Genomic DNA, 21,088 nt, shown 5'->3' with positions numbered 1-21,088 from the left:
TTACATCATTTTCCCTTTATTAATAGACATGATTCACCAAAAAAATTATTTTACCCAAGTTTATAAACTAAGTAACAAGAAAAAATGACCACAGTTCTATCCTATGCCTGATCTTAGCTATCAAATTTTGCCTTCTGGGATTCTAATTCTTCATACATTACAGTTAAGGAGTATTTATTACCTTTATTGCAGTGATAACAGAAGACCAAAAATAGCAGAATATTCTGAGGTGTGTCAAAGTATTATCAAAGATAGTCTTGAAAATCATCAGAGATTCATAAAGCTCAGCAGTGCTATATATTTACATTCCACCAACCAAATCACAGGGCACATTCCTGACCCACCGTGCGCTGTGCAGAGGCTGCTCTGTGCTCCAGGTCTAGCCCACTTAGTTTCATGCCATTCTGTTCTCCAGCTTCCCTCCAGTGGCTTCTCATAACCATACTGTGAGTGGGGAAAAGTTTACTTGTAACTTCATGTGGTTTCTTTCAGATCAGCTACTGGAATAACATTATTCCTATCGCCAAACCAGCTGGAAAACGAACCCCTAAACTTCCTCATACAACATCACATTAAGGTAACTGGGTATCCTCAACATCCACAGGGTAGGCATATTTATCCTTTCATTACCACTACACTTGTCATGCAAGAGCTGCTCTGGGCACTCTAGAATCTTCCATGCATGCTAGGTTGGGTGGCAAGTTTAACTAACAGCCTAGTGCGTAACTGTATTGAACCTCCAGAAAATATTAAAAAGGTAGGTAAGATGTTAAGATAGCAGCTTTCACACTTACAATTACACAAATCTGATTGTGAAAACAAAAAGGCATCACAATTCTATCATTTATCTACCTTCTTGTTTTAGGAAGCCCATCTGTCAACTTTTGAAGTATAGCATAAAGATTAGCTAAGCAATATACATTTTCCTTTTTTGAAGGGCTTGGTCTCAAATCTGCACTAAAAATCATCAAATGAACAAAGCAGCTATAAAACAGTAACCAAATGGAAATACTTCCAAAGGCTCTAATTATAGCCAAGCAAAGAAAAATAGTTTCAGGAGTTAAGAAAGTGAAATCTTGATGAACTGCAATCCATGTAATGCTGACATTATCATTTTTTATTCACCTAATATATAAAAGGGGGCAAATACAAAAATAGAAGGTTACATCAAGGATTGATTTTTAAAGCACAAACTTCCAGAGTTCGTTTTAAGGTTAATAAATATACATATAATGCTAGCTTTTCAGTCACCTGAGATCAGGAAATTCACATGGACATGATTCCCTGTACTAATGAAGAACTATGGCTACCTATGTATCAAGTTCCTAGGCTTCATTCAGCATAAAACTGTACTTTTCTTGATATATGTAAATTAAATCTATGCAACAGTCCGTTCTTGTGTTAATCTCTCCACACCTTACATCATGTCTATAAAAACAGCAATTAAAGTTTTGACTACCATAAAAAATCTTCAGTATCCACTGGGTCGTTGCTAACGGCTTGTTAGGATACTTCTGCTTGATCCAAGTCCATCTGGTCTAAGGCTGTTTTTTAATTCCATGCTTCTATCTCCCAGAAGGGTCTTTTTAGGTAAAGAGGCCATCTAAATAAAGCAGGAAAATTAATTTCAGTTTGCATCTTTCTTAAAAGAAAAGCTAGAGTAAAATGATATCTTAGGTAACTACGTAGTGGAGGACTGTAAGTAGTATCAGTGTCTTAAATACTTATTCCAGGGATGTCTTCTTTAAGAACAAAGGAAAAGGAGATAAACTTTATATCTTTTCTCATGAGAGTACTATATAAATCTTTCTTACATGTTAATTTGGTTATGACAAAAACTTATACCAGAATTACTAACAGATGTTTAAATGTATAATGTTTGTCAGTGTTCTACACAAAATATATCATATTTCTAACTTATTAGCACTGTGCTAATAATAGCTTTATACATATTTCTCATTTTATTCTCCCAATAACCCTCTGAAGCAGGTAGTATTGACTTAATTGACAGATGGGGAAACTGAGGGAAGTTTAGAGAAATTAACCAACTTGTGACAGATCAAAGAGTCTGTGACAACTTGAGCCCAGGCTGTCTAACTTTAGAGCCATAGACTATGACCCTTCTGCAATGCTGCTGTGAACCACATCCTTCTTACCACGGGAGGCCACGGAGCTAGCTGTCGCCCAAGGAATGAAAGCAAGCGTCTCCAGATGAGTCCACTTCCCATGAACATAATTCCTGTAATCAGCCAAAACACTCTGTGGTCCTAAAAGAGAATGCAGAGTTAATTACAATCACAAAAGGCTGGGCTCCTTAGACAGAAAATTTCCTGAACTGTTATTGCCCCAGAGTTTAAAAGAAGCCTTATATTGTTTGTACAGCTCTTTCCTATAGAAAGGAACTAAGAACAAGTGCCTCAATAGCACCCAGGGATGAAGAGTTAAAGAATAAATCAGAAGGGAAACATGATTTTAAAAGTTAAATATCTAATCATCTATAAGCCAAACATAACTGCTTTTACTTTGTCTTTCTTTCAAATCTTTGTTTATATGCTTATGAATTTTAATAGTCATAATCATAGAGGACACACAATTTAAGGTCTTTGCTTATAGCCACAGCTCCTAGATGGTGAGCTGAGATGCCCTGGGCACCACAGCACCCCAAAATATTTTAAATCTTCAAGGGAAACAACAAAAGAATCTATAACATAGTAAGAGAAACTTCTGGCCTAGGGATACTGTGAAAAAATTACTAAGACACCAAGGGCATCGTGAACCATGAAAGTTTGGGAACTTCAGACTTACAGTAAACATTTTTCCTCACCATCATTTTCAGAACGTCAGAACGGTAATCTTCTGCAACGCAGTTTTTATTTAATGCATTATTGCACAGAATTATAGAATTTAAATTTAATCTCTCACAGAAAAGGAATCTGACCTACAGCTATGCCGTTAGTTGGTTATCATACATGGACTGATTAGCTCCAGTCATTGAGAGCTCACTTTCCCCAAGATAGCCTGTTACACAATTGATCAGCTATCACTGATGGAAATTCATGTCATTTACTGAGCAGAACTTTGCCTCCTTTTAAAAATGAAGTTAGATATTAGACATAAGAAATTAGGAAGGTGTCAACATGAGTTATTTTTGGATGGTGAACACATTTCCAGTTATCCAAAATGGGGATCCTAATTAAGTAAAAATTCTATTTAAATAAGGTTTGTTAGCTACCTAAGGAGCTATATAAAAAAAGAAAAAATATTTTTAAAAATATGATTTGACATACAAGGTTATTGTTGTTCTTCACGGTAGATAGGTTATGTAGCTCCCTACAAATCAAAACTCTGGGAATGTCACATGTGATAAAATTGAAAGGTAAGCTAAGTCAGAGGCAAACCAAGCTTAAAATACCATGTGCAATGAAACATATACAGCACATAGTGTGAGACCTCAGGGACAGCGGTCCCCAACCTTTTTAGCACCAGGGACTGGTTTCATGGAAGACAATTTTTCCATGGACTGGGATGGGGTGGGGTGGGGTGGGGTACTGGGGGTGGGTACAGGAGGGTGATGTGGAGCTTCGGCAGTGATGGGCAGCTCATTTCCTAACAGGCCATGGACTGGTACCAGACCAAGGCCCGGGGGTTGCAGACCGTAGCTCTAAGAAATCCTAGAAAGGGACAAGCTTCTCAGAGTCAGAAATTTAAAATGCTTCCTCTGCTACGGACATGCCCTGCAATACTGAGGGAAAGTGCCTTGTCGAGTGTTTAACTTTTTTCACTCTTGGGACCCTGTATCTCCCCCACTGTTTATCTATATCACCTAGAAATAGTTTGTCTAGCCTAGAACATCTGGATGTGCCAAAGGCTACAAAAGCACTAAAAGCTGATGGGGACATATGAAAAGTACCCAGCAGCCAGTATGAAAGGGATGATTTGAGCATCAAAATATTATTAGTAATAGATTATATAACTCACTGACTAAAACAAGACTCCATGAATCCATACTGATATAAATGAATAAATAAGTAGGAGAGAAGGCAACACTCTACAATACAATGTCAACTAATAAAGGTAGATGTGATAGAATTAGAAAATCACCATTTGGTAACCATCATAGTAATATTTGATTCAAGCATGAATTAATTTTGGATCACTTAGTGGATACTAAAACTAGAGAGTACTAATTTGATGAATAACAGGATTTTTACATAATCTCAAAGTATCTCCTTATAGAATGCTTAATTCCAAGAAAAAAAGAGTAACTTTACAGGAGAGAAAATTGGAAGACAAAATGTTAGCCAAATATAACCAAGGATAGTATTGCCAGTAATGGGACAAATGGACAACACGTGTCTCCTGATGGGATTCACTGTAAAGAACGTGCTGACAAAACGCATACCTAGAATGTAACGGTGAACATTACTGAGGGTCAAATAACTGACCTGTATTCTTTGTGCATGTCAAGGCCTTGAAAGACAAAGATTGAAGAACTGCCCTAGATGAAAGGAGACTGAGGAGACAAGACAACTATATGCAACATGTGATCTAAGATTTTCTTTCTGATAAACAGCACTACTGAGACAAGTGGCAAAATCTGAATAGAGTCTATTCTAATCTATAGATTGGAAAATAGTGTTTCAATGTTAACTTCCTGATTTTGATAACTGCACTATGGTTACATAAGAGAATGCCCATGTTTTTAGGAAATACATACTAAAACATGTCAGGGTAAAGGGGTGTGACATTTGCTCTTACTCTCAAATAGTTTAGAAAATAAAGTATATCTATATAGAAGATAAAGCAAATGTGACAAAATGTTGATGTTTGAAGAATCTGGTTAAAGGCTATATGGGAATTTTTTGACTATTTCTGGAATCTTTCTACAAGTCTGAAGTTATCTTAAAAATAACAAATTTAAAATTTTTCCTACCTTAGACTCACCATTATAAATATTAATAACTATATGAGAATAAAGACATTTGATGTCCATGGATTTAATGAAACTTGTAATTATTCTTCAGGACACCTGAAGATGTGTCATTTGTATTCTGACGAGGCACTGATCTGAATCTTGTTCACTCAGCTTCTAAGCCGGCCTAGCTCACCACCAACCACTCGTACCTCATTACAAATGGGTTGCTCTGTGTCTAGCATTACACATGTTGCAACTACCAGAAAGGAATTAAAAAAAAAAAAAAAATCCCTCCCCCTGTTTTGGAAAAAATAGGCAATTAAGTGAGAGAAAAATACTAGAGTACATGTAAAATAGCGTTAGTTTGTAGACTGTACTTAAAAATGATTCTTAAAAATAATCTGGAAGAAAGGAACTTGTACAAAAAGTCCTGTAGTCACATTTGGGTAATTTGTAAAGGTCTTTGGATTTATCTTTTGAGAATGTCAAGGCTTGGACTATATTGCACAAGATATTCTGGTTACTTCTGAACTTTCCAATGGTCTAAATTCAGACTCAAACCTCCAATGGATTCCCAGCACACTTAAACTAAATCCAAAGCCTTACAATGCTCTATACAATTGATACCATTTCATACTTGTCAGTCTTTGTAACCTCTTTTTCTACCATTCCACCTGACACATTCTCTTCTCAACACTCTGGCCTTCTTGCTATTCCATGAACAAGCTCAGATCATTCCTGCTCAGTCTCTGTATCTGTGGTTCCCTGCACTTGGAACACCTTCTCCTAGATCTCCCTACCTTCTCTTTTCATTCAAGTTTCTCTACCCAGATGTCATCTCCTTAGAATCACCTTCCTTGCCTGCCCCATGCCTAAAAGGCCCCCTGTCCCACCATCTAACATTTTCTATCTCCTTACCTGGCTTTATTTTTCTTTGTGGCACTTATCACTTAATGTACTGTATATGTTTTTTATCTCTCTCCTCTACTATAATGTAACCTTCACAAGAGCAGGGACTAAAGCAGTGCTTGATATATAACAGGCACTAAAAAACATTTGGGAGATGAATAAAAAATGTATTGCATTTTTCATTTACATTTTATCATTTATTAAAAATGACTAATACTGTCTTTGCCTCAAGGACCTTATGATCTTTTGTAGACTTTGAACAAGTAATTGAAATTTGAGGAATGTCACAGATGGAAAGCACAGAATTATTTGGGTACATACAATACAAACAAGGGAGTAATTTTTTTTAAATTAATTAATTAATTTTAGAAGGGAGTAATTTTAGTTGGCCAAGTTGGGGATATAAGTAGTGAAAGGACCCCTAAGTTGAGACCTAAGATAAGTAGGTGTTAACTAGGCAAAAAAAGGCGGGGAGCAGGCGTGGAAGCAGCGTGTCTGAAAAGGAACACTGAGGGAGCAACTGACAAGAGCGGCTGTGGACCAGATGGACATGCAGGAGCCGTAGGCCAGGAAAAGCTGCATAGGCCAAGGAGTTTGGTTCTTAAGGCAAATTAAAAGCCACTTAATAGTTGTATGCAGAAGAGTGACATGATAATCAGGTTTACAGATTTTAAAGACAGCTTTTTAAAAGCTCACAGTGGTCCTGATGAGATGATGTGGGCGACAGCCAGAACGAAAGCAGGCCTGCTAACGTAATTAGGACACAGAATCCAGTGCCAGAGCAGGCCAAATGCACGCTCAGTTTCATTTCTAGAAATCTTACGATAAGATATTCTCTGAAAATATAGTCAGTCAGCCCTCCGTATCAGTGGGTTCCATATCTGTGGATACAGAGGGCCAACTGTACTACACCATTTTATATCATACACTTGAGCATCCACACGGATTTTGGTATCTGCAGGGATCGTGGAATCAGTCTAACCCCCCTTGGATACTGAGAGACAACTGTACCACAAAGGCTACGGTGATGTGAAAAACTCCAGGAGCTCAGTGTTATATTGCCAGGTACATTGCTAGACAAGAATTAAAAAATAAAAACCCCTCATTAACACTGCTTCACAGTGTGACACTGTTTTATCAAAACTTTCCCATTTGTAGTTACGTTTTGGGAAACAAAGTAACCTAGGCTATATTTATATCTATGTTATAACATGGTCCAACAATACTGCCTGAATTGTGAGTTATATCTTATTTCACTGTGAGACTATACAGGTTATTAGACTTATTTTTTAAACGATTAAAAAATTAATCTTTAAAACATTAAAAAATAACCCCTAAGTTAGAGAAGTAATACATTCTCACCTCTTCAAGAGAAGATTCCAAATTCATTCCAAAAGCAACTCCCATTAGTCCAAAGAGTGAAAGAGAAAAGGTTCCCATGGTCAGCTGTAGGTTCAACCTCATCATAACATTACGGTGGCTGAAATGAACACATACTCGGATCAAAAGGGCCCACTAACTATACCATATACAGCCAATTCACTAAATCATCTATTAAACACCACATGGATTACGTAATGTACTCCTTCCTCTTCCAAAAATAGAAAAACCCACACACTTTCATGTTGTAGTTATAGATGGTATAATTCCTTCCAAAATGTCATTCCTTAAAAGCTTCATTATTTTATAAAGAAAATACTTATTATTTTATATAATGCTTTCTTACCTGTCCAGATTGATGAAAATAATACTTTGTGAATCATCAATCAGTACCCTAAGCTCCCGAGCTGCATTGGAAAGATCTTCGGCCAATCGGTAGTAGTTTTCCAACAGCAACTCCATCTCTTCTGCATGGTCAATCCCAGTACTGCTCTTTTCACTTCAATTCAAAGAGTTAACACAATTAACACGCCCCCAATGTGTGCATCATATATTTAGTACCAAAAACTTTCTAAATTAGTATATAATATTCAGCCACCAGTGGAAAACCTAGCCCTTGCCTTTTCTATTGTTGTGACTGAGGCCAATCTACAAGTAGCAATGCCAAATGATTGTGAACACACTACGCAGATAAGTAGAGGATAGAGACTAGTTAGCTTCACTGTATCCCATGGCCCCAATCCAAGAGACTCTCATGCAAATATGTGCTACCAGTTATAGGAAAATCCAGATGTGTGAATGCCTATGATTAGTGCAAATCCCAAACCACCATCAGGTAGAGCAAAACCAAAAATTAAAAACTGATACAGGCTGGCTGCGGTGGCTCACTCCTGTAATCCTAGCACTCTGGGAGGCCTAGGCAGGTGGATTTTTTGAGCTCAGGAGTTCAAGACCAGCCTAAGCAAGAGCGAGACCCCTGTCTCTACTAAAAATAGAAAGAAATTATATGGACAGTTAAAATATATATAGAAAAATTAGCCGGACATGGTGGCGCATGCCTGTGGTCCCAGCTACTCGGGAGGCTGAGGCAGGAGGATTGCTTGAGCCCAGGAGTTTGAGGTTGCTGTGAGCTAGGCTGATGCCACGGCACTCTAGCCCGGGCAACAGAGCAAGACTCTGTCTCAAAAAATAAAAAAAAAAAAAAAAATAAAATTGACACAAAGAGCATTTCCTTTCCAAGGTGCATATATGGCATTTCCATATATGAAGAAAGATGTTTTTGAACGATGTCTATAGTTACTTTGTTCCCCTTTATTTATACTCCCCACCCTACCAACGAGGAAGAGAAGGGGGAATGAAGCACCACGTAAAAGGTACTTATATCATCAAACATATTAGAGACAGATTGGCTAACGCAAAGTGAAAAAGAGTTTCTGCTACTATATCTGTTATCTACCAAACATTACATAGCCCTTTTTATCTAAATATTTCCTTATTAGAATATAAAGAACCCATTTTTCAAAGTGCTTTAAAAAAATCCGTACAGACTGTGGAAACTATACTCATTACAAAGATGTCTGTATTAACTTCTGATACTGCTCTATAAAGAAAAACAAAATATTTCCATCTGTATTCACCCCACCTTTCCCATCCCCCATGTGATTTCTCTCCCTCTCCCATACTCTACTCCTTAAGTACGTTATTTCGGTAGATGTGTGTGCCAATTTGGTTATCTTATTCTTGAAGATAAAGAATTGTAGTTGTTTGTTTATCTTTATATTCATCACATTCCAGCACAGTGTTGGGTATGCAGCATGCACACAATATATCCTCATTAAATTGAATTAGATGCAATACTGCACAGGAAAAAGGTGAAACATCTGAGGATGAAAAATGCTTACATTCTCTATTCTAGAAAAATGTTCTCTATGAAAAATCATCCCGAGGAAGAAAAGACAGAAGATTCACCCTGAGGAAATAAATGACAAAGCATGACTATATACTTACAAGACTTGTGGGTCACTCCATTTTGACAGACAGAGCTCTTCTAGTAACTCTTCTTCATCCAAGATCTCCAAAATTGACTCTTTGAAAATTTTAATATCTGTTTCTAACTCTGATAAACTGTAAGAACAGTTACACAGAAATGATCAATAGTATAAACTTATAAAAACATTTCACTGTAAGAATAGTGTCTTTTTAGGGTATCTTATCATAAAAATTAAGATATTTTTCTTAAATTCTGGAATGCATTATGATTTTAAAGAACAACATGGACTTCGGACAGACAGAAAAGTGGATTTAAATTTTGATCTGCCATTTACTAGCTATATAAGTTTAGGCAAGTTACTGAAACCACAATTTTCTCACCTTCAAAATGAGTACCATATCAACTACTGAACTGGGTTGCTAAAAGGATGGGATGAGATTACATATGTAAAAAAGCCTTACACAGCATTTCATGCAAAATATCTTTTTAATGAAGGTTAGACTGTGTGCCCTTTTTAGATCAACTTCTCATGTAGGCTACTTTCCTACTTTAAAAAGTTATAAAACACAAAATCTTAATACAAATTAAAATCAAATATGGCAATGAAGGCACTTAGTGTAATCATGGAGTAGAAAATGTCATTACCATTAGCAAGATTAGTTAGTATTTTTAAATACAAGTAATAATCGCACTAATTTTATGTCTGAATTTATGCTAAATATTTCACTGTTAAGACTGAGAGAATGTTAAGATATTTGTCTCTAATGCCCAACTTGGTACCTCATCCGTATTTACCTTTTGCCATTTTGCAGTAAGATGTGCAGTTTGCTTCTGTCTACAGAAGAGTGTTTGGGATCCACTAAAGCTTCCAGTGTCTCAAGGATCAGTGGCTGCAAAGTGCTAAGTTTCCCCTGAAGGGTGCTGATCTAGATAACAACATGACCTTTCATAAGAATTAAAACAATCTTTTTAGAATACTCAGTATCAGTGAACCCTCTGATTAAATACAGAAATCTGTAATAGCTAGACATCCTGGTAACATTTAAGAACATGGTCAATACTGGAATGTCTACTCTACATGTTCAAAAACTACATCTCCTGGGTTCAAAGAACTATGCATACTGTCATCACTAGGCTCAGATTTGGTTGGCAAGGAATTAACCCTCATAAAAGTCTTCCCCCTACAGACATTTATTATGAAAGGAATGGGTGGATTAATTAAAATAAATCTGCCATTCCATGGTTAAACACAAACTAATACCTCTATGTTCTTCATAAACAGAATATAGTTCAAAATTCCTATTAATACAAAGCTCTTTTGAAAACTAAAACATAACTTGGAATAAAAAATAAATCAGTGTAAGTCAAAAAGTATACTTACTATTCTCGTTAACAAAAGCATGATTTGATATTTAGCAGGTATGCACTGATATAGCCATAAATAAATAGTGAAACACTTCCACACCAGTTGGCAAACAGCTTAATACTAACTGAATTAAGTAGTAAAATTAATGATATAAATTCCAGCATATACTGTTTATCTCGGAGGCACAATGACTGTGAGGATGATTTTTTAAATTTGGGAATTGCAAGTCCAGAGTCTCGGTGCCTCTCCTGACATTACGTGTTTCTTGTATGGAGGAGATGATTCCAGGTTCAGAAATCCTTGGGTGGGAAGGAAGACTGGACAGCCAAACTGAAGCAGCCTACATTTTTTTCAGTATCTAAGAGACACACCAAATCCTCTGCCCAGCAAGGTGTGAACTCAGGTAGTAGATGGGGCAGCTGCTTAGAGTCACAGGTCATTTGTGAGGCATATCTACCCATGGTAAATCATGGTTCCTCAAGTAGGTTTGGGGAGCTTTCATTTGAAAACTTATCTCTTCTCTTTTTGGAGGGTGGCAGGCCTTGCTAATGTATAGTGTTCTTTCAGAAGGAAATCTTCCTGGGTCCCCATTTAATGGCAAGAAGAACATCTATCCCAGCCAGCAGACAACCTGAGCTCCCTTCTCCATTTGCCCCATGGCCAATCTCTTGGCAGGAGACCATGCTAGGCCAGCCCCTCTCCTTCTCTTCCTGCTCCCTTATTAAGAGCCCTGCCTTTCCCCTAATAGCATGAGCTCCTGCTCCTGAAAGCTTATCCGGCCTGTGCAGCCTGTCACTGACCATTGTTTACATCTTTTCTTTCCCTCTTCTGCTTTTTCCCTGCTTAACAACTGGGCTCCCACCACTCATCATTTCATTGACTGGTACTAGCTGGTGCTGTTGCCTCATTAACTTAAGCAGGGAATGTAGCCATCTACTCCAACAGAGCAAGGCAGACAAAAGGGAAGCTTACCAGGATCACCCAAACCCCCACCCACCTCATGTCCTCTCCTTCCACTCTGGCTGGTATGCTCCTAGCACCAACTCTTGCATGCAGCCAGTTCCTCAACAGTACTATCCTGACTAATAATGGGAAGAAAAGATAATGAAAGATTTGTGGGGTCCAGGAAAGCAGTTAACCACCCTTGTTCAGGGCCTGAAGGATCCCCAGACATCTATTCACTATCAATTTAATGTAGGAGTCATTGGAAGGATTGTGTGTGGTTCCTATGCCAATCTAGGCCTAAAACAGAACCATCATTTACCTGCCTCAAACAAACAAATGAAAGAATGATTTGATGAATGATTTAATACATTTATCACATATAAAGCACTTTTATATAGTTTAGAGAATAAAATGGATTGCATTTATAATTTTTTCATTTCTATATCAATTTATATATTTAGGACGTTCAGTCTTTTGAATTATCACTTCTCAATATAGTTATAAAACTGTGTAAAGTGTAGCCAACTTGCCATGTGCTTCATTGACTGCCATAACATGACCCTTAAGAAACTCTATGTATACCTAGAGTCTCTAGTTCTATTTGATTGGGTCATAAAATTTATAAACTAAGTACTTTCTCCATATAGCATCCTTAGAGATGTTTTTGTTTAGGGGAAAGGATGTGGTCCGGGAAAGTGCCACTGAAACAATACCAACTTGTTTTCCTACTCAATAGCATTTCAAAACCAGAATAAACTGAAGAAGCTAAATAAAAACAGACTTACCCAATATTGCAGGAGTGCTTCTATAGCTCTAAACTCAAAAGGTAAAGGGTATGTGACAAGTTGACCCTCTCCAGACAACTGTGAAGGGAGTTCCCGGAACAGCCATTGCTCTAAGTTTAAATTACGATAATCTAGTATCAGAAGACACTCTGGAGTTATCACAGCTTTCAAATACTGTAAAAAAAAAAAAAAAACAAACCCACAAATATATAAATATATATGTATACACACACGCAAGTTGTAGAGCTGTAAGAAAAAACAACATTCATAAAATAGGACTTAACACTTCACTAATTTTGGATTAAGACTAACTGAAATTAATGTTCATTTGGTTTTTCAAAAAAAAAAAAAAAAAAAAATCAAGGCATATCTTTTTCCAAAAGAAAGGAGACCTAAAATATATATAAGTCTTGATGCTGCTCACTCAATAGAATTGGATTTATTCACACAAATTATATATTTATTAAGAATTCCAGGGTAATCATTAAAAAAAAAACAGAAATAAAGGAAGAAGATAAGGTCTTCTTAAAAGTCAGGTATTAAGTAGACTTTTAGAAAAGATTTAATTATAATTAGTTTGGATCAAATGAAAAAGCTTCCTTTTTAAAACACCACCAAAACATATTAAGCTAATCTGAAATTAAAAAGATGAAACATAGCCTTACCTGCTCTAATTTAGGAGAATATAAAATTAGAAATTTTTCTAAAGACAAAGACTGGCATCTTTTATGTTAAAAGTATATAAACTAGCCACTTTGTTAAGGATATAGAAATTAGAGATGATTTTCTATGTTTAAATTTTCCATTATAAACATTTTTATACAGAAAAGATGAAAGATTGCACAGTGAACACCATATACCCACCATTTGGATTATATAATTAACACTCTGCTAAATTTGCTTTATCACGCGTACCTGTCTCTCTTTCTGTCAAAAAGATACTATCTTGAAAGATGCTAGCTACTGATAAAAAGAATAAAGAATGTTTTCTGGAGAAAAATCACTTGGAGAAGATTGTGTCCATTTTTGATGAAATATTTTTACTTATCTTTTTTTTTCCTAGAGATGGGGGTCTATGTTGTTCAGGCTGGTGGCTAACCCCTGCTCTTAACAGCAATCCTTCCACCTCAGCCTCCTGAGTAGCTGGGACTATATGGGCACATGCCACAGTGCCCAGCTCATTTTTTATTATTTTGACTAACCCTAGGTAAATGGACAAAACCCTGTCATTGAAGACTTTTTGAAGAGGGCAAGTCCCGTGCCCCCTGCAGGGCCAATATCACTGAGACGTATGTCTCCTCATCTATTTCTGAACCCTAAGCTTTAGCCCACCAACATAACTGATATCCATAGTAACTCTGAATTACTAAGGAAAATCAAATTATATTTTGTGTGCTCTGAGTAGGCATGGGAAAATATATTTTAAAAAGCTTTCTGTAAAAATAAAAATTAAGGTTATAAAATTTAATGGCTATTCCTGAGCTACTTGGAAAACCAGAATATGTTCTAGATAACTCAGGTTTTACTATACAAATAACTGCATATAATTGGAAATATATCTATTATAAATTCAGATTCTCTCTTACAATTACTGAAACTGGAGATTAAGTTCAAGTAGACAGAGTGAAGACAGTCAAAACTTTCCCAACATAAAACAGAGCAGTGTTACATCTGCTGAACATATGTATATAATCCACGTAAAGTGAGTCCTACTCATAACAACATATTAAGTTGAAAAATATCCTTTGTTTCATGTAGGTATTTGTATTCCAAAATTACTTTTAACCTAGATACTGACAGAGATAGTTATGAAGTAACCTTTATAAGATTGTACTGGAGAAACAGATGAAAATAAAATCCTTTACCTCCATTCTCACGATAATCCTATTGTTTCTGGTCGTGATACTCATTACATGCTGAAATCTTAAATCTCTGGCTTGAAGACCTAACTCTTGGTATAACTCAGTTTTCTTCCTTTCTATAAAAGAAATAAAGAGTAGGCTAAACTAATAAATTTGAGTTTAGATTTTTATATCTGAACAGTTCCCACACTACCATCAAGATAATTTTCTATTACTACCAGAAACAAAAGCTAAAATGTGTCTTTTTAATACCCATTTTTGCCTCAAAAACATAAGCTAAATCCGGTCAAACTAATGATTTTCTTCTTTTACGCATACTTCATAAATTTCTCAGTACTTATAAGTCCCTTGGGCCTAATATAAAAACCACAACTATGCATCATTAGAACCTATAATATCCATTTCTAGCTCCACGATAGGTCATCTTTCTTGAATGTGAATTATACAGAATTACATTTCCTATTTTTTCTCACTACATCATCTCCAGTATTTTAAATCTATGAACAAATTTGATTTACTTTGCTTTTTAACTAATACAAAATGACAAAGTCAGTTCTCACGTGAGATTCTCCTCCCTGAAACACTTATTACCTGAGAATGCACAACAGATGAAAGTCAAGAAATTATACTGATTAGAGTATCTGTAATTGCATACACCTGTGACAGAGCTGTGCGTAGAACAATCTTTTGAAGGCGATATCAAACAAAAAACACCCAAAATATTCCACTAGGATTTCAGTAATGGCACGAATAGGATCATGTGGCTCTAAGTGGAGATCTGAAACTCACATCTGAAGTTACACAGTGCAAACAATACCTAGTTTCATTTTTAAAAGTAGCTATTCACAGACAGCAACCAGCAGCAGACTTCCATGTGATTGCCACCAGTGACCAGTCCCTCGTCTTTCATCACCAATTGCAATGTCAGTGGTATTATGTGATTCTGCCTTAAGCATGCTTCAGGAGAACAAATATGAGGAGGGCAAGGGAGAGACTATAAGAAACAAAAGAGAAAAGAGTGTGTGTGTGTCTCTGTGCTCTAGCTCTATGCCAGCATCTGCTCTCCAAAATATCGCTTTAATATTCTGTTAGAGTGAAGTGTCTCCTGCCAGAAGAAAGCAATTCTGGGAGAATACGCACAGTCTGAGTATTGCCAGTTCCAATTAGGACTGATAGACAAATGCTGAAGAAAGATCTCCTTCAACACACCTGTATACACAAAGAATATTCTATTCAAAACACTACAATTTCTTGATTTCCATCAGATTCACTCATTCACTGTTTACAAAAGTGATTTGGAATAAAGATACTCACCAAAAGAAGTAACATTTCCCTTTTTGTCAAATTTTGTCTGAAGATAGAGAATAAAAAAAATTATTATTTGCTCTCAAATTAGTATACTCTTTATGATATTACAAGTAATATCCCCCAAATACTGAAATGCAGATATAAACCATAACTGACTTTCCTTAGGTTAAATCTAGTTATAAGTTAAGGGTTTTAGAAAAAAATCCCCTTTCCTTTGCTAAGACAAATCTGACCTTGGTTTAACTTTCTATCTTGGCTCTCCTAGAAATCTGATAAAAGAGTATCAGTCATGTTACAGTGGAAACATTGCTTATGGTAACAATGACCACTGACCGGTAGACTGCACTGGACTGGAAGAATGTGAACGAATTACAGATACCAGGTGGAAAGCAATAGCACTGCTCTTTCCTGAGAGTGGTGGCTCTTCTAGTTGGCCATGTTCGTCACGGAGGCCCTGGGAGCTGTGTCTCTGAGATGGTTACAAAGGATACGGGCACTACGGAGCATGGGGAATTATAAGCCAAGGTGGATCTCACACCCACTTAAGAATCTGTTTTGCACCTGAGCTGCCACTTAGGGGCCAGAGAAGCCCCTGGATGGCTGCAAGGACTTCTTTTGAAGAGGAAACACCTGATGCTCCCCTGCTGATTTTCCTGTCCTTTATCCTTCTGAGTAGACTAGAACCAAGGGTGGCCTGTCTCATGAATCTAAATATCTACATGAAGCTAAGAAGTCTCTCTGGGAGGCCTTGCAGAAACAATAAAGATTTACAGAACCTCTTTAATAAATCATTACGTTCTGAGCTATACTAATTACTATGAAATACACATTTTCAGAAAGATACTATGAAATACACATTTTCAGAAAGACACACTCTAAGATTACAGACTGGCTTTTATCCTTAAATTTATCTTACATATACATAAACACACTGCAGAAAATGTCAAAGATATGCAAAACTATTTTAATCACCAGAAATGACAAATTATAGAGAAAAGCATGTTAATATTTCACTGAATGTCCTTCCAAACTTTCCTATAAAACATGATGCACACATTGCTTTGCAGTTTCTTCTCCACTTCCAACTTAGCAACATATGCTGAATATTTTTGCATCTCAATATTTATCTGTACCATTTCCTCTTTAATGGGATTTTTAAAATTTTTTTAAAAAGATACAAACTGTAATTTTTTAAATGTTTACTTTGTAACCAGCTTACTTTCTAAACTCATTTTATCAAATAGCAAACTGAATTCCTGAAGTGTTCTTGGTAGATAACTATTTCGTCCACAAAGAACTTTCACTATTTAACATCTGACTTTGTATTCTTAACTGGCCAACTCTTCCAGAACAATGAATAACAGTAATAACTTTTACCTGCAATTGTGGGAGTTATCTAGTTCTGTATAGTTTATAAAGAAAAGCTCTTATGTTAACAAGCCTAAATAATCATAATAATAATGGCTAATTGGATGCTTAGTATATGTGAGGCACTATTTTAAAGGTCTACATATATGAGTTAATTTAATCCTCATAACAATTGCATAAGGTAGATTATCCTCAGTTTACAGAGGAGAAAACTAAGGCACAAAGATGTTGTCATAACTTGTCCAAGTCTACCTAGTCAACAGTGAGAGGCAGAGCCGAGAATGGAATTTAGGAAGACTGGCTCAGAGCAAACACACTTATCTTTTAATCAAACCTTTTCTTCTTGAAAAGATTAAAAACCTATAAAAAAAAAAGTTGCAAGAATATTACAACAAATTCCTACATAACTTTCACCTAGTTACCTTTGTTAACATTTTGCCCCAATGGCTTTCTCTCTCTTAAAAATGTGTTTGTGGCATGTGTTATTTTATTCTTTCATTTTCTGAACCATTTCAAAGAAAATTGCAGAGATTATGATCCTTCAAGGTATGCACTTTTTTTTTTTTTTAAAAAGAGAGTGGGTCTCGCTCTGTCACCCAGGCTGGAGTGCAGTGGTGCGTTTACAGCTCACTGTAGCCCCCAACTACTGGGTTCAAGCAATCCTCCTCCCTCAGCCTCCTGAGTAGCTAGGACTACAGGTGCAAGCCACCATGCCAGGCTAATTTGTTTTTATTTATTTTTTTGTAAAGATGGGGTCTTGCTAGGTTGCTCAGGCTGGTCTCAGCCTCCTAAAATGCAGAGATTATAGGCATGAGCCACCATGTCCCGCCAACAAGCACTCTTAAATACTACTCTGTGCTACCTTCAAGATACTTCTGCATATTATCTTGCAGAACACAGCTTCAAGCCCTTTATGGCTAATAGACTTCAAATATACTCACGGGGGAAATCTTGAGTGTTCCAGGAGGAATCACTAAACTGATCTGAATAACCTGTTCTAGTATTAAAAAGAGAACTCCAAAGTTGTTAAGCAAAGTTTGAAGAGCACAGTTAAGCAAATCTAGCAAGCACTCAGGTCATTGGCTAGGCACACACAGACAACATGACACATAACTATAATGATTCATTATAAAACTAAAAATAAGTAATATCTTGGCCAATAGCCCAACTCAATAAACTTAAATATGGGAATCACTTTCTGTAAGTTATCATACTTACCACAGTAAATACTGGGGATACACTGGCTAAAGTGGCTTGAGAGACATCATTAGTTCTAAACCGGTGTATTTCACCTGAAGAATGGATTCAGAGAATTCCTTTTAATCATATAATTGGTTTTCACATAGAGCTAAGATACAACTCCCATAGTACATGGAGGCCTTCAGACTATTTTACTACTTTTTGAGCTTTTTCCCTATAGGAAAAAGAAAAAATACTCTTATTAATTTTAATATTTGTGTATGATTATCTTAGGCTTGGCAGGGAATGATTTTTAAAATGGCTCAGGCAAGGAATTAAAATAATTTATGGATCCCGATTACCCTTTTCCCTTTCTAATTAGTATAGATACCTCAGAGATGTATGAACAAATGTATGATACAGTGCTCTAGATTTAAAAAAAAAAGTCTGGTCTTCCCTTTTGCATGATTTAAATGGCTCTTCATGCACATTATATTGGTAGATATACTTTAGAAAACACAGGTCCTAAGTACCACTTGAGCTTTCAGCATGCCAATATCATAACTGACTTACAAATTATGAAACCTACACATTTTACTTCTTTTCTACATACATACTTTATAGTGAATACTTTTATTAAATACCCCACTGAACTGGAATGTGGACAACAGCAAACTGGAAGGCAAATCTTTATCTGAAAATTAGTCTATTTAAAACACATGATTAAATTGAGTTGTGGTGGGCACTTAGGTATAATCAAGTAAATTTAATGACTGACAAATGTTACTGCTTTATGTTTGCAAAGCAATCATGCTGACTAGAGACTGTGTAGAAAATTCTCGTTTCTGATCTTATTCTTTCCTATTACATACATGCAATGATTCACATAATTTGTTAATATCTGAAGTTTTTTCTTTCCCTTTTACAAAACACACACTATTGCTATAAAAGTAATATGGATAAAGGTAAAAAGCATTTAAGTAATCAGTCACAGAGTTTAACCAGGATTGAGATTCTTAATTTCAATGCTTGTCCTAAAAGGATCCCCCTAGCTTGCTGAAACTGGGTTCCCAAGCATTATCAAAGGAGGGAACATGGGACGTAACCCAATTTGGAAAGGCTCTCTGAACTGGGAAAGTGTGGGGCAGAAGGTGGTGATGAGGACTGACTTTGGGACGCTTTTTGAGAGTACAACTGAGAAAATGTATTTGAAGGCTAGTGCTGTATTTTTCATAAAGTCATGTATTTTTTGTTTCCGAGCAATATTTGCACTCACATTTGTTAAAATCTTATCAACATGCTTCAACATTTGGTGAAAAAACAAATAACAGCAACTCAGGTTCCTTTTTTCCCACCACTCTGATCTCTCTAGCTATTTACTTGCACAGTACTGTATTTGAAAATAAAAGTAGCTCATTCTCAGAGGCAACTCTCACCATGTGGTCCCAAAGTCTTCAGCCTCCTTTCTAGGTGCGTCCCCACCCTCTGAGTGTAAATGTGTTCGTGAAGAAGAAACAGAAGACAGGGAAGAAAAATTAATACTTATAAAAACATCCCAATCTTGATTTCGGAACTATTATAAACAAGGATGAAACTCTTAAAAGAAAAAAAAAAAACTCCTCACAAGAGGACCTAGGTACGTGTTAACTAACGCCACTTGTGCACACTGCAGACGGTTCCTGTTATCGCTACTAATCTGCAGCAAAGGCGGTGGAGGAGAAGACGGAGGGCCGAGCGGCCCGGACGCTGGCAGGGCACAGAGCACCGCCACGTTCTGACCGGTGGGACGCAGGCCCGGCCCGCCGACTGTGCGAGTTGACAAGACGCCCAAGGACCGACGGGGAGGCCGAGATCCGTGGAGGGCGCGGGGCACGCACAGCCGCGCCGGGCCGGACGGTCGGGGCGGGGACCTCAGGTCACTGCAAGACCGGCGTCCTGGGGCTGCGGGGAGGGCCGTACCTGCCACACGGAGCCGGTGGGGCCCGCACAGGGGCACAGCCGGGCTCCTCCCGAGTAGGTCGGCAGCGCGGCCGCCGGCAGCAACGGGACACGCCGCAGAAGTCAGGTCCAAGGCCAGAGCACACACAGTCCGCCGGGGAAGTCTCGTCGTGCGGGGCAGAAGCCAGGGCAAGCTCCGCAGGCATTCCATGGCGCTGGAGCGAGGAGCAAGCAGCAGCCAGATCCCAGGCCTTCATGCCAGACGGCGGCTGCTCAGCAGCTCCACTAGAGCCGCTCTACCGTCCGACCTGAGGCAGCCGTGTACTGGGCATGCGCGGAGCGCGGCGCACCACGCCGCGCCTGCGTGCTATTTCCCACGCATGCTCGGAAGGTGACCTTGGGCGCTCCTCTTGAATGCGGCGGCCCCTGGAAGTTTGAGTTCTGTACGTGTGCCTGTAAAGTGGGGGCGGGCCCGGAGACAGGTGGGGCTCGTTCTCTGCACTAAGTGAGCTGTCCGGTGTAGGCTCTTAGGTCCTTGGAGTGTTATGGCTTTGCAGTTTCTCAAGCACTTTCATACATATAAAACATGCAATTTGAAAGTGAGGAAGTTAAGACCATTCTCAAATCACTTAATTTAAGTTTAATGTGGTGTAAGGGCCAAGAGGGAAAACTTTCCTTTCCGCCCTATGAAATTTGCTGGAATGAACTAACAATAGATGAGTAGGAGAAAATGGCATACAAAATTTACTTAACATATCTAGGGGAAAAATCACAGGAGAGTGATTATCCAATAACCCAATAAGGTCCAGATGTTAATATGCCCTTCTTTGTTGGGTAGAGGGAGATGGGAGTATGAATGGACCCCAAAACCACACGGGTTTGTAAATGATTCTCTTTGGATGCTGAATGAGACCAAAGGATAAACAGTAGCTTGTGAACAAGCTATGAAACTTCACTGTGAGCAAGGATTGTCTTATTATGCAGATAAAATCTCCCAGGTAATTTCTTGGAGCTGCCCTCAGAAGTAGAGATGAAAAGTCTATCTGGGCATGGTGATTACTTTTAGTCTATTCTCTTTTCTGGTGGCTATTTTTTTCTGGTTATTTAATGTAATTCCTAGAAAAGGAGTTTAAGACAATTGCA

The 21,088-nt window shown here is 37.6% G+C and overlaps 1 protein-coding gene across 1 annotated transcript; it reads right to left on the bottom strand.

The window, feature by feature from the left end:
- MRS2 (magnesium transporter MRS2) lies at window positions 1-20,240 on the bottom strand. The gene is made up of 12 exons (XM_045551890.1): window positions 19,967-20,240; window positions 18,047-18,120; window positions 15,467-15,503; window positions 14,156-14,268; window positions 12,291-12,464; window positions 9,990-10,120; window positions 9,212-9,328; window positions 7,551-7,703; window positions 7,187-7,304; window positions 2,157-2,267; window positions 1,460-1,603; window positions 1-444 (listed from the first exon to the last, which is right to left on the bottom strand). The coding sequence occupies exons 1-11, from the start codon at window positions 20,154-20,156 to the stop codon at window positions 1,493-1,495; spliced, it is 1,329 nt and encodes a 442-aa protein (XP_045407846.1). The 5' UTR covers window positions 20,157-20,240; the 3' UTR covers window positions 1-444; window positions 1,460-1,492.
- Window positions 20,241-21,088: the final 848 nt, after the last annotated feature.

The sequence above is a fragment of the Lemur catta genome, chromosome 5, assembly GCF_020740605.2.
Source record: "Lemur catta isolate mLemCat1 chromosome 5, mLemCat1.pri, whole genome shotgun sequence".
Classification (NCBI taxonomy): domain Eukaryota; kingdom Metazoa; phylum Chordata; class Mammalia; order Primates; family Lemuridae; genus Lemur; species Lemur catta.
This window is presented reverse-complemented; position numbering and strand designations above follow the sequence as displayed.

What these genes read in the sequence shown, in the direction of transcription:
- MRS2 (XM_045551890.1), bottom strand. Translation starts at nt 20,156, where the DNA reads ATGGAATGCCTGCGGAGCTTGCCCTGGCTTCTGCCCCGCACGACGAGA. An exon ending in TGGAGTGACCCACAAGTCTT is followed by an intron (nt 7,704 to 9,211) that starts GTAAGTATATAG and finishes TTTGAATTGAAG; the next exon opens with TGAAAAGAGCAGTACTGGGA. An exon ending in ATTTTCATCAATCTGGACAG is followed by an intron (nt 7,305 to 7,550) that starts GTAAGAAAGCAT and finishes TGTTCATTTCAG; the next exon opens with CCACCGTAATGTTATGATGA.